The 20,458-nt window shown below is 41.7% G+C and overlaps 1 protein-coding gene across 1 annotated transcript; it reads right to left on the reverse strand.

Moving 5' to 3' along the window:
* Positions 1–62: 62 nt before the first annotated feature.
* Positions 63–19,883, reverse strand: DUSP14 (dual specificity phosphatase 14). Its single transcript, XM_081271643.1, has 3 exons — positions 19,726–19,883; positions 2,872–2,963; positions 63–1,815 (listed from the first exon to the last, which is right to left on the reverse strand). Exon 3 carries the CDS (start codon positions 1,722–1,724, stop codon positions 1,128–1,130), a length of 597 nt encoding a protein of 198 aa, XP_081127769.1. The 5' UTR covers positions 1,725–1,815; positions 2,872–2,963; positions 19,726–19,883; the 3' UTR covers positions 63–1,127.
* Between the last annotated feature and the right edge of the window lie 575 nt (positions 19,884–20,458).

Consider the following 20,458-nt stretch of genomic DNA (forward strand, 5'->3'; position numbering starts at 1 on the left):
AAAGGTCCATTCACACACACACACACACACACACACACACACACAAATAGGGCTGGCGATGTGGCTTGGGTCAGGTCAGATGCCCCCGAGTTCAATCCCAGGTGCGGGGGGGGGGGGGGGGACTGATTTCTTTGATGAAGGACTCAATACTTTGGTGCACTCCATATACCAAGAGAAAGCAGAAAGCCAGATCATTTATCAAAACATAACACTCTAGCCATGACTTGAGAGGCTGAGGCAGGAGGAACACAGTTTGAGGCTAGCCTCAGCAACTTAGGCCCTAAATAATTTAGGTTGACCCAAAGGTAAAGCATCCTAGATAAATCCCCAGTACAAAAACTTTCCACTGTTCCAACATGAATATTAATGTCTGCCGTCCACAAGGACATGTAACACTGACATGACTGGGAGGTCTATTTCAAGTAGTGTTCATAGTTGTCATTAGAGCCATAGGTTAGCAGTTATTGGATACCATCTTCCACTGTCAACACATGCACATACATACACACTCCCAAATTAGTAAAACTTCTGTTAAGCAGATATATTTATTAAAAATAATGCTAATATAATCCTGGGCACATTGATTTCAAGAGGGTTTTTGCAGCAGATTTCATTATACTTATCAACTAAATAATAAAGGTTAGGTTATTTTAACTTACAGAGTCACTAAATAATGAGAAAGGAAAGAGTAGAGCTAATCCAGTAGAGACTGAAGCTGGTATCAGTCTTCTCTAAGCATCTGTTTGGTGGGCAGCCATGGGCAAAGCCTATCTAAAGGGTTGGTCAGGACCCACAGTGATGTTTTGCACTGAGTTGTTCCTGCACCTGCCATGGTGCCAAAAGCAGAACCAAACAGCTTATTAAACTGTTCAAATTGTTAAAAATGATTAAAAGCCAGTTAAAGATTTTCATAAACACTATTTCAAAATGCTAGTTTTAAAAATGTTACTAGCAACGTATGCATTCCCCTATGTCCCCTCCCTATCTCTCAAAATAAACTTCACACCCAATTTAAAAACTCTTAAGGGGGAACCAAAAGTCAACAATTTGAAAAGATGAAGAGGGGAGCAGACTGTGTAGCAGATGCTGGTACTGCTCGGGGGCTGCCGATGCAGGCTTTGGTGGCATTAAATCCCCCAGTAAGGCATCAGGTGTCGGGACTCTTTCTCGTAAACGTCTGGAACTATGCCGTAAGGTGTCTGTACCATCTTAACTGTAGACTTCCCAAAGAGCTGTCGCTCGTAGTCTATCAGCTGCCTCCAGAAGCCCACGTTGGGCCTTATGACAGGCCTCCGGGCTTTCACCCAGTTGTACGCCTCCAGCAGGCACACGTTGTGGAACTTCATCAGGTAGGCAATACAGAGAGTGGCCGAGCGGCTCACCCCTGCAGCACAGTGCACCAAGGTAGCCCCATGCTTCCTGCTCACACTGTGGATCTTGTCAGCCACAGTGTCAAAGTACAGTCCGATGGGGGCATGAGGCATGTCAGCCAGAGGCACTTTGACGTATTCAAATTGGGGCCAGTTGAAATTGGGGATCTCAATGGTAGCATTAACAATGCAGGTGATGCCACGAGCCTGGAGGAGGTGCCGGTTGGAGGCCACACTGCCTCTGCCCAGGAAGAGAGAGGAGGTGATTTGAGCAATGCCTCCTACATCTCCCTCGGAAATCATCCGAGGAGCCATGAGAGTCCGTGGTAGTGTGCTGTGACCTCTGGAGCTCATGAAGATGCCAGCAGTCACACTTGCATCATCGGGGTACGACCAGAGTGTGTGGTTGTCTTCCACCAGGGAATCCTAAGTCACAATATCTTTCCTGCAAAATACAGGTATCTGTCAGTACTTCAAAAGCTATTGATGTATCACAGCCTTCTGCAGTGTTTCGTGAAGTAGGAAGGGGAAAGGGTGAGAAATAGTTATTTTCTATAATAGAATGAAGAAAAATCATTTTCTATTGATTAACAGGTAGCCTAAGACCCCAATATGTAAAATCAACATAAAACTCAGCTCTAAGTGGAACTAGTCATCCTATTTTCAGAAAAGTTAAAGACAGAAGAAACATGACCAACTAGTTCCTGAAGAACCATCTTGCAGGGCCCTGCCCCTACTAAAGTGAATGGCATTCTATGTTGATTAGAAATCAGAAATTTTCATCTCCCGATAGTCATGTTCTCATACTTTGCCTACTCCCGCAGCTATGGTGGCTGTATTTTCCTAAATCTAATTCCAGACCCAGAGATCTTACAAAAGCAAAAATGGACCTCATATTAGATTAAGTATTTAGTGAACCACCTTTATAGACTAAAAAGATACTGAATTGGATCAAAACAGAAAAGCCAGATCACCTCATTCCTTTATTATTAAAAACAACTATTTCCTATCATATTTGTGACACATGAACACACTGGAAATCCAATTAAATTTGGGAAATGTGCTGTGGCATTTCCATGGAAATAATCCTAGGCAATCTGAAGGCCATGGTCTTAAAAGTTCATTCCTATAAATTAAATGGGCATGTGACCTGACCTGACCTGATCCTGGGTAGAGCTAAATGGTAACTTTACCTTCCTAGGCCAATTCTAAGCTCTCAAGTGAATCCCATTGGCTTCAAATATATTGGAACTAAAATTAATATAGTTCACTCTCTTGAGTATATGCTTACTATAAAGAGTATTAATAATCACAGAAAAGAAAACTATTTGTTTCTTGAGATTTTGGATTTATCAGTTTCTCTCATTGCAAAGTCACAATGCTTTATAGTCTGCCCACTGGGAAGTATATCATGCACACCTAGATACCACAGGAAGACTATAGTGCTCAATATGACAAAAGCATCCCCAGGTTCTACAGAGGTAATGCTGCGGCCACTCACTTGCTGCAGAATCCAGTGAATGCTGGAGCCCTTGGTCTGGATCCAGAAATTCTTAGGTGAGCAGTGCTGATTACAGTGGATAAAATTCAGATCTGCAGGAAGACAAGAAAGCAAGGACACAGCCTGTCAGGAAGTTCACAGAATCCCCCCTGGGGCTAGGAATGGAGCTCAGTGGTAAAGGGTTAGCTTAGTATGCAGGAGGTCTTGGGTTCAATCCCCATACTGAGGAGGAAAAATTCCCCCTGGGTTTTTACTACTAAATCAAGTTTGACTGGAATAAATTTAGGAAGCAGAAGGCCTCCTAAATATTGCATCCAAGGAATGCACTGCTAAGAAATATCAATCTAAAGCCAGGTGCAATGGTGCAAGCCTATAATCCCAGCTGCTTGGGAGGCTGAGGCAGGAGGATCACAAGTTTGATACCAGCCTCAGCAAATAGCAAGACTGTCTCAACATATGAGCTGGTAATGTAACTCAGCAGTAAAGGACCCCTGGGTTCAATCCCCAGTACTTAAAAAAAAAAAAAAAAAAAAAAAAGTCAACCTAAGTCTCAGCTTTTTATTAGTAACTGTGGTGTATAAATGTTTAATACAATAATTCAGAGACCATATCAATGAAATATAAAACACTGCAGAATGCTCCTTTCACTAGGTCTGTAAAAGATGCAAAATTGATCCAGAGTTTCTTCCTGGTACCCTCAACTAACCCAGGAGAGTGAGGATCTGAGCTGGATGCTACAGCGGGTAGAAAAGCTATGCAAGATGCAAGGAAAGATGAGCAGACATGTGACTAACAGTGGAGGACAGTACAGGGAGATCTAAGATGGGGGAGGAGGGGGATGGCCAGGAGTGTTGTCTTTGAACACAGCACTGAGGACAGTTTCACAGGCAGCAGGGCTTTAGCCACCAATGCCAGCTGCAAGCAATGGTGGTGTTCAGGAGAGCAAATTCCATTTTGTCTTTCATGTTAGCCTTCTTATTTTACTCATTTATGTAACAATATGATGAGAACCTGTGAACATCATAAAAAATGTGTTGTTCTCACCTGGTCCCTTGCCTTTCCCAGGTAAGTATCACTTTAAATTTTTTTATAGCTTTATGGAGGTGTAAATAACAGACTGCTGTGTGATTTAATCAACTTGCTGAGTTTTGACATATAGATATACTCAAGACACTGTGACTTCAAAATAATCCCCCCCAAGTTCATATTCCTTTATAATTCACTCCCTTGCCCTTTCCCTCATTTTCAAGCAACTTTTGATCTGTTATTTGTTACTACAGTTTGCATTTTCTAGACTCTCAACCCTGCCTCAAAAAAACAATAGGTTAAAAGAAAACCTGAAGGGCTGGGGCTTAGCTCAGCAGTAGTGTGCTTACTAGCACACATTAGGCCCCAAAGATTTAAAAAAAAATATATATCAAAACATGGTTATATCGTTATAATGCAGTCTTCAAACTATCAAAATCACCTGGAGGGCTTGTTAAAACACAGGTCACTGGGCCCTTCCCCAATCTGATCCAGTACATCCAGAGTGGGGCTCAAGCTGAAGCTACTGGCTAGTGACACACTCTGAGAACCACTGCAGAAGTAGCTGGGGTGGGGCGCTGCAAGATCCCCTATTCAAGACTGAGGCATTAGAGTGCTGTATCTGACAGCTCCTAGTATCAGTGCTGGCTCACCCAAGGTCACACCCCTCCGTGGGGGCCCTCACCAGATGACTAATTCATGCATAGGGGTACAACCAGGGCTGCAGGTAAAACTGCATCATGAGGAGGCATAAGGAGGTAGTCACATAAGGAAAGGTGTGTTCGGTGTAAAACATGAACAGGACAGTAACTTAAGTGAGTACATGTTCCCTACAGCAGAACACTCTTTCCTGGCAGTTTAAAAAGCAAAGTCACTGTGATAACAAACACAAAATTAGGCCTTCAAACTTCTGGGGACTCTCTCCTCACTGAAGAAAATCTGGAAGATGCTAATCAAATATTCAAGTAGGTTATTTGGTTTTCTAATTAGGAAGGACTTGGTTCTGTGTCCTCCCAGATAATTATACCGACTGGAAGTCACCTGCCTTCCTGAGCTGGGTGCCCAGGCTCACTGGCCTTTTCCGTAGAAAGGGCTTCATGAGGGACCATGGCTGTGCAATGGAGGGCTGGAAGCCTGGCTGCTTCAGTTACCTCATTCGTTGAACAGTGATAGGGTATTTGGTGCTTCAGGGAAAACAGACTGAGTCCTTAGGGCAGAATCCAAGTGAGACAGACAAGATGCTCCATCCCTGCTGCTGCTAGTCAATCTGGTGCCAACAAATCTGCTTAAAATGCCAAAGCTGGTCCACAGTTTCAGAAAAACAACTTCTGCCAGAGAGCACTCAGAGGGCAGATACTACAGATGCTCCTCTGACAGATCCTCTTGACCCCCTTTACAGACTGGACAATACCAGGTGAGAAACAGCGAGATGACGGCAACTTGGAGAAGACAAGTTTTTAAAAAGCCAGGAAAAGATCCAGGGTGCTCCGTTTCTAGCTCTAGACCACACGTCTTCTCTGTGGATGGTGTGGGGCAGCCGTGCCCTCATTACCCAGCTTGCAGGGTTCTAACACCACCAGTCAGCACCTGCAGTGCCACAGAGGGGTCTTGTACCTGCCTAAGAACATGTTTAAATGCTATTTACAGAAAAAAGACTAGGCCCAGATGGGCGGAGGTGTTCCAGTTTTATCTAGTGTCCAAAATAGAGAGCTGCCACAGCCACCTTTTGGTCACAGACAGACTTCCTCACAGCAGAGGAGGAGTCCAGGAACAGTCCCAGGATGGTCACAACAAGAAGCCCTAGTTTGATCCATTTCTAAGATTAGCAGAACTTGATCATAAAGAAATTTCTTTAAAAAAAAAAAAACCCATGGGTATTACATCACAGTTGCATCAAAATCAACTTAGTAAATGTGTACCAGAAGACAGAGAAAGGAGATCTATTAGGAGAGTTTGGCCCATATCTGAGAGATGAAAGATGGCATGATGCTCTGAGAGAACATGACACTCGCGCTACAGCACAATGGTGTCTGGGATGAGGGTGGTCAGAGGACACAGAACATCCATGCAGCTCCAAGGTGTTCAACTGCATTCACTTCTTGGAGGGAAAAATGCTTTCCTAGCCAGGAGGATGGAGGTGAGGTAGTATTAAACACAGAAAGGAAGAGCTGTCCTACACCAACCCCAGAAGGTTAGGGGGATTTTTAATTATTGCTTTTTGGATTTTTTTTTTAACAAGCTATAAGAAATGTCTTGTCAAAATGATGATGAGGACTGGTATTGTGACTCAGTGGTACAGTGCTTGCCTGGCACGTGTGAGGCACTCGAGTTCAATCCTCAGCACCACATAAATAAATAAAATAAAGTCACTGTGTCTGTTTATAATTAAAAAATACTTTTTTTAAAATGATGCTGAACTCTTAGAATAATAAACATCAAGCATTAAATGCTAACCAAAGTAAAGAATTAGTGTCTGTCCAGCCACCTTAATCTCAATAATCCATAACCTACCAGCTGCTTGCTCTCTTTGGTACCGGAGCACCAATCCTGAGGTTAGCACCAGCATCCATACTGATGGTGCCTCTGGGAAGTGCTATCTGGGGTCCCAGCCTATTCACAGCATCCACCCCAGTGCTATCGGGGGCTACTTTTCCTTCTCTTTCTCTAGATAACCACCACTAGAATCAGCAGTTAAAGAAGTAAAATTCTACTTACTGCTTTCTTTTCTCATGTTGAACAAGCAGAAAATGGTCACAATGGTGCCAGAGAATATAAAATTATCTAAAATATTTTTGGCTTTAGGAATTTCAGAGGGTCAGAATACACACTAGAGGTTTACACCGTCACTATTTTATACTGAAAAAAGCTCATGAAATCACATTTTTTCCTTCCCTTAATGCATAATTCTTAAAAAAAAAAAAAACAGATAAACTGCATGGTGGCACACATTTGTAATCCCAGCTACTCAGGAGGCTGAGGCAGGAGGATCACAAGTTCAAGGTCAGCCTGGGCAACTTTGCAAGACCCTGTCTCAAAAATAAAAAGGACTTAGGACGTAGCTTAATGGTACAGCACCCCTGCTTCAGCCTCCAATATGGCATGCATAAAAAAATAAACACCTTGAAGTCATTCTTTTTAAAAAAGAAACATTTTAGCCTGCACTGTCATAATATTACTTTTTAATTCACTGTCATTATTAAATCAGAAATGTATTCCACTGGGGGAAGAGTTAAGATATTCACTCTTATAAAAGAAAAATAAAATCACAATGTGGCAATCTTTCATTAAAGAAAAGTAACTTTCTGATAGAACATTAATAATAAAATTCAGGGGATGGAGTTGTGGCTCAGTGGTAAAGCACTTGCCTGGCATGTGTGAGGCTCTGGGTTCGATCCTCAGCACCGCATATAAATAAATAAATAAATAAATAATCCATTTACAACTAAAAAATATAGGGAAAAAATTAAACAAATATTGAGTAATATTCATGTCAAAGTAAAATGAAGTAAAAGATATTCACCAATTGTCCTCAGGCACCTGAAAAGCCTTAGCGGTTGGCTGAAGCAGCACAACATCTTATATTTGAAGACAAGGTCACCCATCAGATTAATTAACTGATATGTTAGTGTTTGGACATGAAGTTAAATACACATCATACACATAAAGCTAAAGACTGAAGAGTACCACTTTTGTTTAGCCACATCCTCCCCCAGTGTGACACACAGCTACCAAGCAACTGCCTATGCAGTGGTGACCAACCTGCCCATCTCAATGACCACAAGTGGACTCTAGCCCCTGAACATGGCACTTGCTAAACTTAACAAAAGCCCATCACTGTAAGATTCCAGCCAGCTGATGGATGTGGAACATGCCACAGTCCAAAGGAGGAGACAGGCTGGCCACTTCATGAGCACAGGAGAAAGGAAAAAAAAAAAAAAAAAACATGCCAAGGCAGTGATTTTAAGAACTTAGTTCCACATGATAAATTCATGTATCTTTCATGTTGGAATAGAATGAGTATGGCAAAGACACTATCAATAACTATTAAAGATGAAGGTACACATATTCATTTGAGTACCATAATCTGTTCACATCTGGAATTGCAATTTTAAATTTGTTCCTTGCCCAACTAAATGTTTAAATTATCCATCACTCATCCATACAACAGTGTTTGCTGAATCCGTGCCGTGTTCAATACTAAATGTTGTTGCAGACTGCTGCAAAATGTATTTGCCGAGATGGACACAACAATACCCATCCTACAAGACATTTTATTGGTCCTGAGGATTAAAACCAGGGGTGGGGTGCTTTACCACTGAACTACATTTCCAGTCCCTTTTATTTATTTATTTTTTATTCTAAGACAGGGTCTTGCTAAGTTGCCTGAGGTCTCACTAAATTGCTGAGGCTGTCCTCAAACTTGCAATCCTCCTGCTTCCACTTTCCAAGTCCAAGTCACTGGGATTACAGGCATGTACCTCCATGCCCTGCCCTACATGGAAGTTCTTACAGTATGATCTTGACATTCCTCCTATCCAATGTTAGATGGTATCTCCTGCCCTTGAACCTGGAGAAACTTCCCAACTGCCTGAGCCAAAAGAAAACAGTAGAAATGATGCTTACAAATATGCCACATACTTCTTTCTACCTTGTTCTCTTGAGATCTGCTCTTGCAACTCAACTGCCATGCTATGAGGAAAACCAAATTAGCCCAACAGAGCTATGCATGGAAAAGCCATATGTGAGTGATCCAATCAATAGCCCTGGTGATAGACAAGATATATGTGAGTAAAGACACTTCACTGACATTCAAGCAGCCGGCCACCAAACTGTCCCCACCCTATAAAGGTTCAAATTCCTGACCTATAGGAATCTGTGAGCACAATACAGATAGTTATTTTATACCACTGAGTTCTGGGATTATGTTACACAGCAACACAAAGTAGAACAGGGAACATAAAAGTAACAAGATATAATACTGCTCGATTTGATTATCTTAAAGAGATGGTGCACCATGCACAGTGGCAGGTGACTATAATCCCAGCTACCTGGAGGCTGAGGCAGGAAGATGGCAAGTTTGAGGCCAACCTGGGCAACTTAGTGAGACTGTCTCAAAATAGGCTGGGAATGTACTAAGTAGTACAGCACTTGCGTAGCATTCATGAGACCCTCAGTTCAATCCCTAGTACTGAAAAAAAAGGAGCAAGGGTGACTGGGGGTATTATCTCAGTGGCAGAACTCTTGTCTAGCAAGCAAGAGGCCCTGCATTCAATCCCAAAACATTCTCTTCATATCTGTCCCATTCCCCAGAAAAGATTTATTTAGCTCACAGATTTGGAGGACAAAAAGTCCAATATTAGGCAGCTCCATCTGTTCAGCCTCTGTTGAGGGCTCCTGGGGCTATATGACAACATGACAATGGCATCATGGTGGGAGCACTGGAGAGGGGGAGAAATCACATGGCAAAACAGGAAGCTAGACACCAGGAAGGGTCAAGTGTTGCTTTTTATAAAATTTGCTCTCATGAGAACTCACTCCAAGACCAGCATTACTCCCTAATCCTTCCCAGGGCAATGCCCTCATGACCCAATTACCTTGCAATAGACCCAACCTCTCAAAGACTCCACTGCCTCAACAGTACCACACTAAGGACCAACCCTCCAGCACATGAACCTCTAGGAGAGAGACTCAAACCATAGGTGTCTTTAGATTATCAGGCTTTTCTCCAATCCATTTCTGTCTGCACTACTCAAAAGAGGTGACCAAAGGCCTAACAGCATTGATAGAAAGAATTTCAGGGACCATCCCAAAACCTACAGAACAAGATCCCAAGTCACTGTATACATAGTAAAGTGACCAGTGCCACTCATTCATCTACCTCACCATCTCAAGGAACTTACTGACGCAAGCTAGAGCACCTGCCCTTTTTAAGCCACATGAGCCTGCTGAGCTTTTCCCAGATTAGTATCATTCTGCTGTCTTCGCTCCCAGATTAGGTATCAGAGGTAAATGGAGGTTAAGAGGCTTTCCCAGACTCTAGACAGAAAATTAGTAGCCCCTCTGGGACCAGAACCCTCCTTCCATGAGCTGTCCATGGTTGATCAGTCATATAACCTGACCACAACAGACCAACCAAACTAAAGACTACAGAAATGTACATTTCCTTGGGGAAAACAAGTAAAAACTGCAAAGAGAAACGAATTAAGGAACATAAGGTCAGTCTGTGCTTTATCTATAATCTAGGAATTAATCTCCCAAAATCCTAAACTGGTGGTGCTATGAGATGATTTTTAAGTAAAAAAAAAATCTGATAAAACTGAACCAAGAAAATGCCTGCAAAAGTCTACAATTACATTACTTACATTACCTTTGCTTAATGATAACCACAAACCAATTTGTGCAACCACTTACACAAATAATATTTTAAAATCTTACAGGAGTAAGAGGTAAAAATTAAAAGTGAATCATAGACACTTGGATAACTTTGATTTTTATAAGTCAGAATCCTGAGAGGCAAAGTACCTAAAAAAAAAAAAAAAAAAAAAATCACAAATCAGCAAAAAAATTGCCAAAGTCATTAGTGACCTCCGAGAAGCAGGACCAGAAAATGCTGATACTTTTGTAAGGTCTCAGATATTTTTGTAAGGAGCACTTACTTGCCTAGCATGTGTGAGGCTCTGGGTTTGATGCTTACACTGCATAAAAATAAAAACTTTTTTTTTTTTTAAAAGATCTCAATTCTTGAAAGTTCATTATTTTAAAGAAAACAAAAAGGGAATTTACCAATTAGAATTAAGTTCATAGGAGAAGATCTGAGTTAATAATCACCCTTTGATCACCTTACCCTTTGATATCTCATAGGACATATCAAATTCTCAACACTCCAGCAGTGAGCTTCACCCATTTCCCTACAAGCACTTCTTCATCATGCACCTGGTCCAATTCCACTTTTTTTGTGTGTGATTTTATGCTAAATTAATAACATATATGAAATACTGATACATTAATTTCCCATTTTTTCTTTAAAAATCAAAAGCATTAAACCCATAAGAATTTCTGAGAAGGATGAGATAAAAACAGTGCAGTCTTGCCAGATATGGTGGCACATGCCTATAATCCCCAAAACTCAAGAAGCTGAGGCAGGAGGATAGCAACTTAAGAGGCCAACCTGAGCAACTTAGCAAGACCATTTCTCAGAACAGAAGACACAGATACCAACCCACATGAATATAGTTGTACGAGACAAAGGCACCAAAAACATACATTGGAGAAAAAGGACAGCCTCTTCAACAAATGGTGCTGGGAAAACCGGAAGTCCATATGTAGCAAAATGAAATTAAACCTCCATCTCTCACCATGCACAAAGCTCAACTAAAATGGATCAAAGACCTAGGAATTAGACCAGAGACCCTGCGCCTAACAGAAGAAAAAGTAGGCCCAAATCTTCATCATGTCAGATTAGGCCCCAACTTCCTTAACAAGACTCCTAAAGTGCAAGAAATAAAATCGAGAATCAAGAAATGGGATGGATTCAAACTAAAAAGCTTCTTCTCAGCAAAGGAAACAATCATTGAGGAAAAGAGAGAGCCTACAGTATGGGAGCAAATTTTTAACACATGCATCTCAGAGCACTAATCTCCACGATTATATATAAAGAACTCAAAAGACTTAATACCAAAAAAACAAACAACCCAATCAATATACCCAAAAGACTTAAAAATCAGTATACTATAGCAATACAGCCACACCAATGTTTATAGCAGCTGAATTCACAATAGCTAAACTGTGGAACCAACCAGATGTCCATCAATAGATGAATGGATAAAGAAACTGGTGTATATACACAATGGAATATTACTCAGCATTAAAAGAGAATAAAATTATGGCATTTGCAGGTAAATGGATGGAATTAGAGAATATTATGCTAAGCGAAGTAAGGCAATCCCAAAAAACTAAAGGACAAATGTTTTCTCTGATTAATGGATGCTGATCTATGATGGGGGTGGGGGGCATGGAAAGAATGGAGGAACTTTGGATTGGGCAAAGGGGTGGGTGGGGATGGGTTATGGGGGGTACGAAAGATGGTGGAATGATATGGACCTCATTACCCTAGGTACATGTATGATTGCACAAATGGTGCATTTACACTGTGTACAACCAGAAAATTGAAATGTTGCATTCCATTTGGGTATGATGAACTGAAATGCATTCTGTCATATACAAGTAGAACAAATAATGATAACAAAAATAAATAAAATAAAAAGAGCGAGGATGTAAATCAGTGGTAGAGTGCCCCTGGGTTCCACCCTGAGTACTAAAATAAATAAAGTCTCTTGCCCTACACCCTCTCATACTGAGAGACAACAGGCCAGTAGCCCTCTGAAGGCAACTGGGTGTCTGAACCAACATATAGCAAAGGGAGGAACTGAATTTTAAGCTGAATATGAGTGAAAAGGCAGAGGATCCTGATTATTCCAGTGGCCTTAACAATCTCCTGAAAAAATAATGTCTTAACAAAATAAGGCAAATGAAAAAAAAAGGTAAAAAAGAAAATATACACAGATGAGGGAGAAAAATTCAATGGATTAGACAAAGGGGAATGAAGGGAAGGGAGAGAGATGGCAATAGGGAAGGCAGTAGAATGAATCGGACATAACTTTCCTGTTTATATATGAATACACGACCAGTGTAACTCCACATCATGTACAACCACAAGAATGGGAAGTGATATTCCATGAATGTATAATATGTCAAAAATATACTCTACTGTCATGTATATCTAAAAAGAATTAAAAATATATATACACAGGCCCCATTAGAAGACTGTAATTATTAAATGTTAAAAATTTTATATATTGTTATTCACATTCTATAAGAGGATGCAATGGCATCTGAACTTTATTCTTGTTCCAATCAGGTGTCAACCAAGAATAGCCTAGGTCCACCACTTGTTTTTGTATCATTCATGATTTGAGAATCATTTAGTCATTTTCTAGTTGGTTGGGAAAAAAAACATCAAAAGAACAGTACTTTGGCACATAAAAATTCCATGAAATTCAAATTTCAGCATTCACGAATTATGTTCTATTGGAACATAGCCACACTCATTTGTTACATGTTAACTGCGGCTGCTTTCTGACTACAATGGCAGAGTTAAGTAGCTGCAACAAAAACCGCCATGGCCCACAAGCTAAATATTTATTAGGAGGCCTTTTACAGAAGAAGGCTACCAAACCTGGTTGAAATTAGTACATTAGGGCTGGGGATGTGGCTCAAGCGGTAGCGCGCTCGCCTGGCATGCGTGCAGCCCGGGTTCGATCCTCAGCACCACATACCAACAAAGATGTTGTGTCCGCCGAGAACTAAAAAATAAATATTAAAAATTAAAAAAAAAAAAAAGAAATTAGTACATTATAAAACCATCATGGTATGGTAATCTGTATTGCTCAAAGTGTGGTGCTAAGATGCCCTACATCAAAATCACCTGCTTGTGGGCTGGGGATGTGGCTCAAGTGGTAGCGCGCTCGCCTGGCATGCGTGTGGCCCGGGTTCGATCCTCAGCACCACATACCAACAAGGATGTTGTGTCCGCCGAGAACTAAAAAATAAATATTGAAAATTCTCTCTCTCTCCTCTCTCACTCTCTCTTTAAAAAAAAAAAAAAAAAATCACCTGCTTGTTAGACTGCAGACTCCTAGACTCCACTTGGGATCTAATTAATCAGAATTTGGGGAGGGGGAGATGAAGGTCTAGGATTCTGTATTTCTAGCATGTTAACACTCCAAAAATAATATTAAGGATCTCCAATATGTTAGCCAAGAGCTCTACCAGAGCTCCATCCCTGTCCATCTTTTTTGTGGTGCTAGGGACTGAACCAAGGGTCTTGCACACGTTAAGCAAGCTGAGCAACAGTCCCAGGATCCAAAATTATTAATACTATTCTTTTTTCTTTTCTTTCTTTTTTTTTTTTTTTTTTTGGTACTAGGGATTGAACTCAGGAGCACTCGACAAATTAGCCACATCCCCAGCCCTGTTTTGTATTTTATTTAGAGACAGAGTCTCATGAGTTGCTTAGTGCCTCACGACTGTGAGGATGGCTTTGAATTTACGATGTTCTTTCCTCAGTCTCCCAAGCTGCTGAGATCACAGGCACGCTCCACCATGCCTGGCTTCCAAAATTACTTTTAATAGAAGAAAATGAACTACTAGGAATAGCTGTCCATCCAAACCCGCTTCCAGTCTCTGGCCTGCACATGGAAGTACTCTTCACATGGGAATAGAATAACAAGTTGTTTAGCGAAAAAATCTGTCAAAGATACTAGCATGCCCCAACAGCTACATCAGTAAAATTCTTAATTAAAAATCTTGGTTTCACTGGGCACCAGTGACACATAACTATAGTCCCAGCTAATAAGGGGGAAGGGGGCCCACAGCACTGAGATAAGAGAATAATAAATTCAACACCAACCTAATTTGGCAAGACTCTGTCTCAAAATAAAATTTAAAAAGTTAATGGAGAGGCAGCTCAGTACTAGAGTGCTTGCCTAGCACACGAGAGGCCCTGGGTTCAAACCATAGTAAGATAAAAAAAAAATTTTTTTTAAATTTCTAGTTTGTATGTAACTTGTGTATTCACAGTATTCTTCCTGCCTTTCTTTTCACCAGTGCTTCCGTGAACTTCCAGAAAGGTCATCTTCCAACTGAGAAAGGCCAGAACTTCACACATTCTCTTGGCCACACAAATTTCTACCAGTCAATGGGAACAAAATTTTCTAGTTTAAAAAAAAAAAAAAAAAAAGAATATTCTTCAGGATGGGGTTGTGGCTCAGCAGTAGAGCACTCCCCTAGCACGTGCGGAGCGCTGGGTTCAATCCTCAGCACCACATAAAAATAAAGTAAAGGTATTGTGTCCAACTACAACTAAAGAGCTGGGAACATAGCTCAGTTGGTAGAGGGCTTGCCTTGCATGCACAAGGCTCTGGGTTCAATCCCCAGCACCAACAAAAACAAAATAAAACAAAACAAACAAAAAAAGTTTCTTTTTTGCCTAAAAAAAAAAAAAGTTTTCTTGTGCTTGGGGTGTATAGCTCAGTAGTAGAGCATTTGCCTAGTATATTCAAGGTCCTGGGTTCAATCCCCAGCACCTCAAAACCAAACAAAAAGAGTATTATCATATGTACACACAAATTTAATGACCTAAGAAGAAAGAAAACATGCCAGGACCATCCATGATGAAACTGGACAAAGGCAGAAGCCAGCCCAGTAGTTAACTATGAATTTCAAAAGAGCCCTTTTATCACCTGAAGTCTTGAGACTTCAATACAGGCAAGGGGAATGCAAAAACTGACCAAAGGGGATAAGAAGTTGCTCTATGTCAGTTTAAGTTATGAGCAGGAATTCCATGTGTCCAGGTGCGCTGGATGGGATGCCCAGCAGTGACTTGAGCAGGTCCCTGGCAGTGACCTGAGCAGCCCCTGGAAGGCCAAGGGGATATCAAAGCACACAAGCGGGATCTTTTCCTTCATCACTCAAATTAAAAGGTTCCAACAATGTTTTTTAACCCACCTCCCATCATCTTTTCTTAAAAAAGTTCAATTTATATGTATGTGGTTTTTTACATTATGATTGGAAGATCTGGGAAAAAAAAAAACTTTAGTAAACAAAAAAAAAATGTGATTTATGTAAATAAACACAGAAAAGAAAAGAAATAAAAAGGAACTATAAATCTCAGGTCCTTTGGGCTCTTCCATCATCCCCCGTACCCCAGAGCAACTAGTAAAAACCTACAGATGGTTATAACATTCTGCTCATTGGAAAGAAAGAGACGAGTACCTGAATTTAATAATCTATCCCCCCTGCCCCGTAGGGAATGTGTGTATACACACAATGTGGGAGTCCTGTCCTCAAGGTACTTTTAATGAGGATAGGCCCAAGCTCCTGCACCCACGATACACTCACTGTTCTATATTCAGAGCTGGACTCAGGGAAGCATTCACCAGTAGGATTCACTCAAGACCTTTAAAAGGTTTCAAGTTACTAGACACTTTTATTTCCAGTACTGCATTTTGCGTAGTTCAATTTTCTATAACTAGTCATCTATCTTAAAAAAAAAAAAAAATCAATGGATGGATTCTACTGGGCATCTGTCAACCAAACACAATGGAAAAACACTTCTAGGGTTTGGGCAGTATGTTAGTCCAAACTATATAACTAAACAGAAGTAAATATAAACGCATTGCAGACTACACAAGTGTCATTTATTTATTCATTTAAGAAGTATGCAAGCATATTGTGGTTAAACAGCAAATATACTGGATTATAGATTCAAGGCAGACACCAATGCAAGAATGAAAATTGGTACAATTACTTTGGGCAAAAAGCATCAATTAGTAAAGCTAAAAATATGCACACCTGACATAATTGCCCAAGATCAGAAACAATCCAGATGTCCCTCAATAATAGACAGACAATTTGTGGGAAGTCATACAAAAATAAACGAATTAGAGTCATAGGCAACAATGTGGATGAATTTTTAAAAAGAGCATGCTGCAGCAATAATATATTATATATACACACACAATATGTATAATATATAATACACACACACACACACACTTTTTACAGCATTATATATTAACCAAAAGAAAAAAAATCCAAAAGACTACTCACTCGATTTTATTTCATAGAGGTGAAAACAAGCAAAAAACAACTATGCTATTTAGAAGACAAAAACTATAGAAAAGAAAGGATATTATTTTCATAAAAACCAGGGTAGTCACTGGCTAGGTTACCTATGGTCCTTAGGAAAGAACAGGGAGAGGACGCTTCTCGACTTGCAAGATGATTAGTTACACTTGAGTTTTCTTTAAAATAATTTATCAATTTATCCATTTGTTTTATACCTCCTCCTTCTTCATGTTATGATTCACAATTTAAAAGATTAAATAAATATAATGTTGATTTCCAGAAATTCAGAACCATTACAACTCTGGCCAGTCTGGAAAGACTACTTCCTCTCTGAATGTTACTACGAGCCTATCAGCTTCATAATGCCAGGAACCTTATTTGCCTTCTACCCTGGTATTCATCACAGTACCTTTGGCATGGTAAAAGTTCAAAAAATATTTCCTTCATAAGTGCATAAACTGCTGATATGAACTTACTCACTCATTTCTTGAAATTACCTACTTGAACTGTACAACCATTAACACTTTCCTTTGTCTTCACCCCCTGAAGCTTTCATAAATAATAAAGCTACCACCTTAAATGTTAGCTCTGTAAGTTTACACCTTGTTGCTTTAGCAACTCTCCCTGCCTTCCACTACCTTTTGTGCCTCCTTTAAGCAAAGAAATGATGAACACCCTAGTCTTAGATTTCTTTTTATGGGAAAGTTTTCATTTGCATCTGAGAGTAAAGTAAGGATCATAATGATTCAATTACTTTGAAGTTGTTTATAAAGAAATCATTTACCTACTGCCTTCAGAAATACCACCATGCCATCAGGGTTAATAAAACTTTACAATGAGTTGTACTTAAAAAGCATGCTGCTTGGGGCTGAGGCGGTACCTCAGTGGGAGAGCACTTGCCTCGCAAGTGTGAGGCCCTATATTTATTTATTTATTTTTATGTGGTGCTGGGTTTGATCCTCAGCACCACATAAAAATAAATAAATAAAGTGTGTCCATCTACAACTAAAGAAAAAAAAAAAGCACGGCTGCTTATTCTGGACTGAAATAAAATCTCTATAAACAGAACCAGACAACTGTAAAATAATTAATTTCAGCTAGAAAATCACTTTGTGCAAATAGACATTTATGAAGATGCTGAGAAAAGTCTGAAGGATAACACAAACCAATATAGACAGACACAGCTGTTACTTTTGAGAAAGATGTCCAAAAGAAAGCTATAACCTATTGGTAAACTTTCAATTTTTACACAGAGAATAATTAAAGCATTTCTTGTGATATTGGAAAAACATTTTTAATCCCCCTTGCCTTAGAACAAAATCCCTACTGTAAAAGAATCCATCAAACAGTTCCCTTCCTAATGCCCATCTTTTTAAAATGCTAGTTTTTATGCTAAGATCTTAAAGGATTTGCTGTACTTGTATACCTGGCCAATTTTTTAAATGATATTACACACACACACACACATATGCCATTCTATTAAAGAACATCACAGAATTCATACCTGCAGTTAACCAATATGAAAGATTTTAGATGAGAACTCAGCAGGGACACCTTCTACACTGATGTTAAGGCTTGAAATGAAGGAAACTGTCTCCTGTTTTATGGGGGAAAGCCAAAAATACCAAGCAGCTATCTCTCCTCCCCCAAGCGTCAGAAGGTGAGTCAGAGCTGGAGGCAGGAATGGGGCCCATGTGTCAAGCCGCCTATGTAGGGCTCCTTCCTGCCTCCTCTCGGGAATTCTCAATTCCCAGCTCTCACCCAGCCTGATGTGAATTCTCAAGATGTCTCTGGCGAAGAAGAGGTGGTAATTCATTCTGCCGGTGCCTCATTCCCTGTGTTTCTCAAGGGAGCCCAGACTGGGGACCTTTATGAGTCTACAAGTAACAACAACCAAACTGCAGCTCCGGGGAATGGAGCCTCCACACACACAACTTTACAAAGAATACAGTACTTATGCTTCCTTCATTTAAAGAGCAGGAAATTAACAGAGAAGTTGTGACTTGTCAGATGTTACTTAACTTTGTAGCAGTAGCATTCACCGGGCTGCTAATCACTGCCCTCTTTTTTCACTGAAATGTACAATCCCATGGGAAGACTTTTCAACGTTCCATTTATACTTCGGAGTGGCTACTTAGGGGGAGGAATTCCAGCAAACTCTGGGTTAAATCTTATGGTCCATTATTCCTCTAAGGCCAGTCAAGAATCAGAAGTTTGCTCTTTGCCTCCGTTTTTGCATCTGTAAAACGGGAAGGTAATGCTCTCCACCTTCCTCTTATAAACTATAATGAACAGCTAACGAGTTAACACATGCCAAATGCCTTAAGGTCCTGCTGGGTGGAAAGTACAAGGTGGTTAAAAAAAAAAAAAAAAAAAAAAAAAAAAAAAAAAAAAAAACCCTACACAGTAAAACTGTATGTTTAAGTCACTCCTCCTTCCCTTGCCTCCGGGATGCCCAGTTACCATAACACTGGCTGATACCATTGGCAACATCCACCTAAATAAAATATAGTTATACAATCCACTTAAGGTGGCTACAGCACTTATTTCCCCCACCCCCACCTCACACAACTCAACTTCTTAGGAGAAATTTTAAAAGCTATTTATTGGCGTCGTGCACACCAGAAAAATACTCAAGTTGAATACTTGGCATCGCTGAAAGTCAAGTTGTTTCTACCAATGCACTAGAAACCTTTGGAAGATGCAAAAAGCCTCCGCGGCTCCTGAAGATCCGCCGCAAGTGGATGCTCACGGCGGGGTGAGGAGGTAGAAAGGCCATGGCGGGGCTGGCGAGGAGAGGGATCAGAGGGGAGAAGCAGACCAGGATGCTGGTGGCATAGCGAAAAGGGTCGGGGTCCCAGGGCTGGCGCCTCGGCGGCAGCTGCTGAGCCACAGGGGTGCGCGCCGACGTCCCGGGAGGAGGGGGCGCGGCGGAGGGCTCCGGACCCGCCTCCACTCCACACTGCCTCCAGGACGCCAGACCGCCCGGGAGAAGGTAGGTTCGCCGGCACAAAGTTTCCAGAGACGAAGGTCGAGCGGGTCCCGGGCCCCTAGTCTCGCCAAGACCCGGGCCCGGTAGGCGCGAAGTTCCGCACCGCCCGCCCGCACAGCCCCCACCCCCCGGGCCTCAGGGCCCCCTACCGGCACGGCGCGGCTCGCTGCTGGCGCTCCGTCCTCCTGCGCGGCTCCCTGCTTCTGCGGGCTGGGAGCCGCGCGCGCCCCTCCTTCTCCTCTCCGCCCGCGCCCGGGGCGGGCCGCGCGCACGCTCCCTGCGCCCCGTCGCCCTCTCCCGAGGGGGTGAACCCGGGGCGGGGGAGGAGTGGTATGGGCGGGGGGAGCCCGAGGTGGACGCGTGGGGCGTCCGTCGCTGCGCGTGCGCGCTGAGTCTCCGCGCCTAGCGTTGCGGCGGGTCGCGCCCTAGGACTCAGAGGTCAGCAGCTCCTCGGCTTCAGTCTAGGGGGGTCAGGTGTAGTTTTCTCACCTGTCTCTCACACATAGACCCCCTCCATCTCACTTAGGCGTTTGCCCACCAGCTGATTTTGAGAAGGGGTGCAGGGGTAGTGTACTTGGGTACTACTTTCTGGATGGGAGAGTATTAAAGGCAACAAAACAATACAAATATAAAAGGTGCGAGCACCGCAGAGAGTGACTAATCACCGCCTCTCTCCCCACCCCCACCTTCCATGCGGCGCGGGAGAACCCAGGAGTTAGGATGGAAGGTTGAAGGAAAAATAAGTCTCATGGCAACTGTTGGGTGAATTTTGCTTGGACAGGTGTGGGCAGTTTCTAGTATCTGTTGTGGAAAGCTATCTTGTCCGAGACTCAAACGGAGGTAAAGGTATGATCTCCTGCCTGCTCCAAGACGCCCAAACCA

Source organism: Spermophilus citellus, assembly GCF_964194105.1.
Source record: "Spermophilus citellus genome assembly, chromosome: 17".
In the NCBI taxonomy this organism is placed as follows: Eukaryota; Metazoa; Chordata; class Mammalia; order Rodentia; family Sciuridae; genus Spermophilus; species Spermophilus citellus.

Excerpts from the sequence above, each read along its gene's own strand:
- DUSP14 (XM_081271643.1), bottom strand. The coding sequence starts at position 1,724 with ATGAGCTCCAGAGGTCACAGCACACTACCACGGACTCTCATGGCTCCT.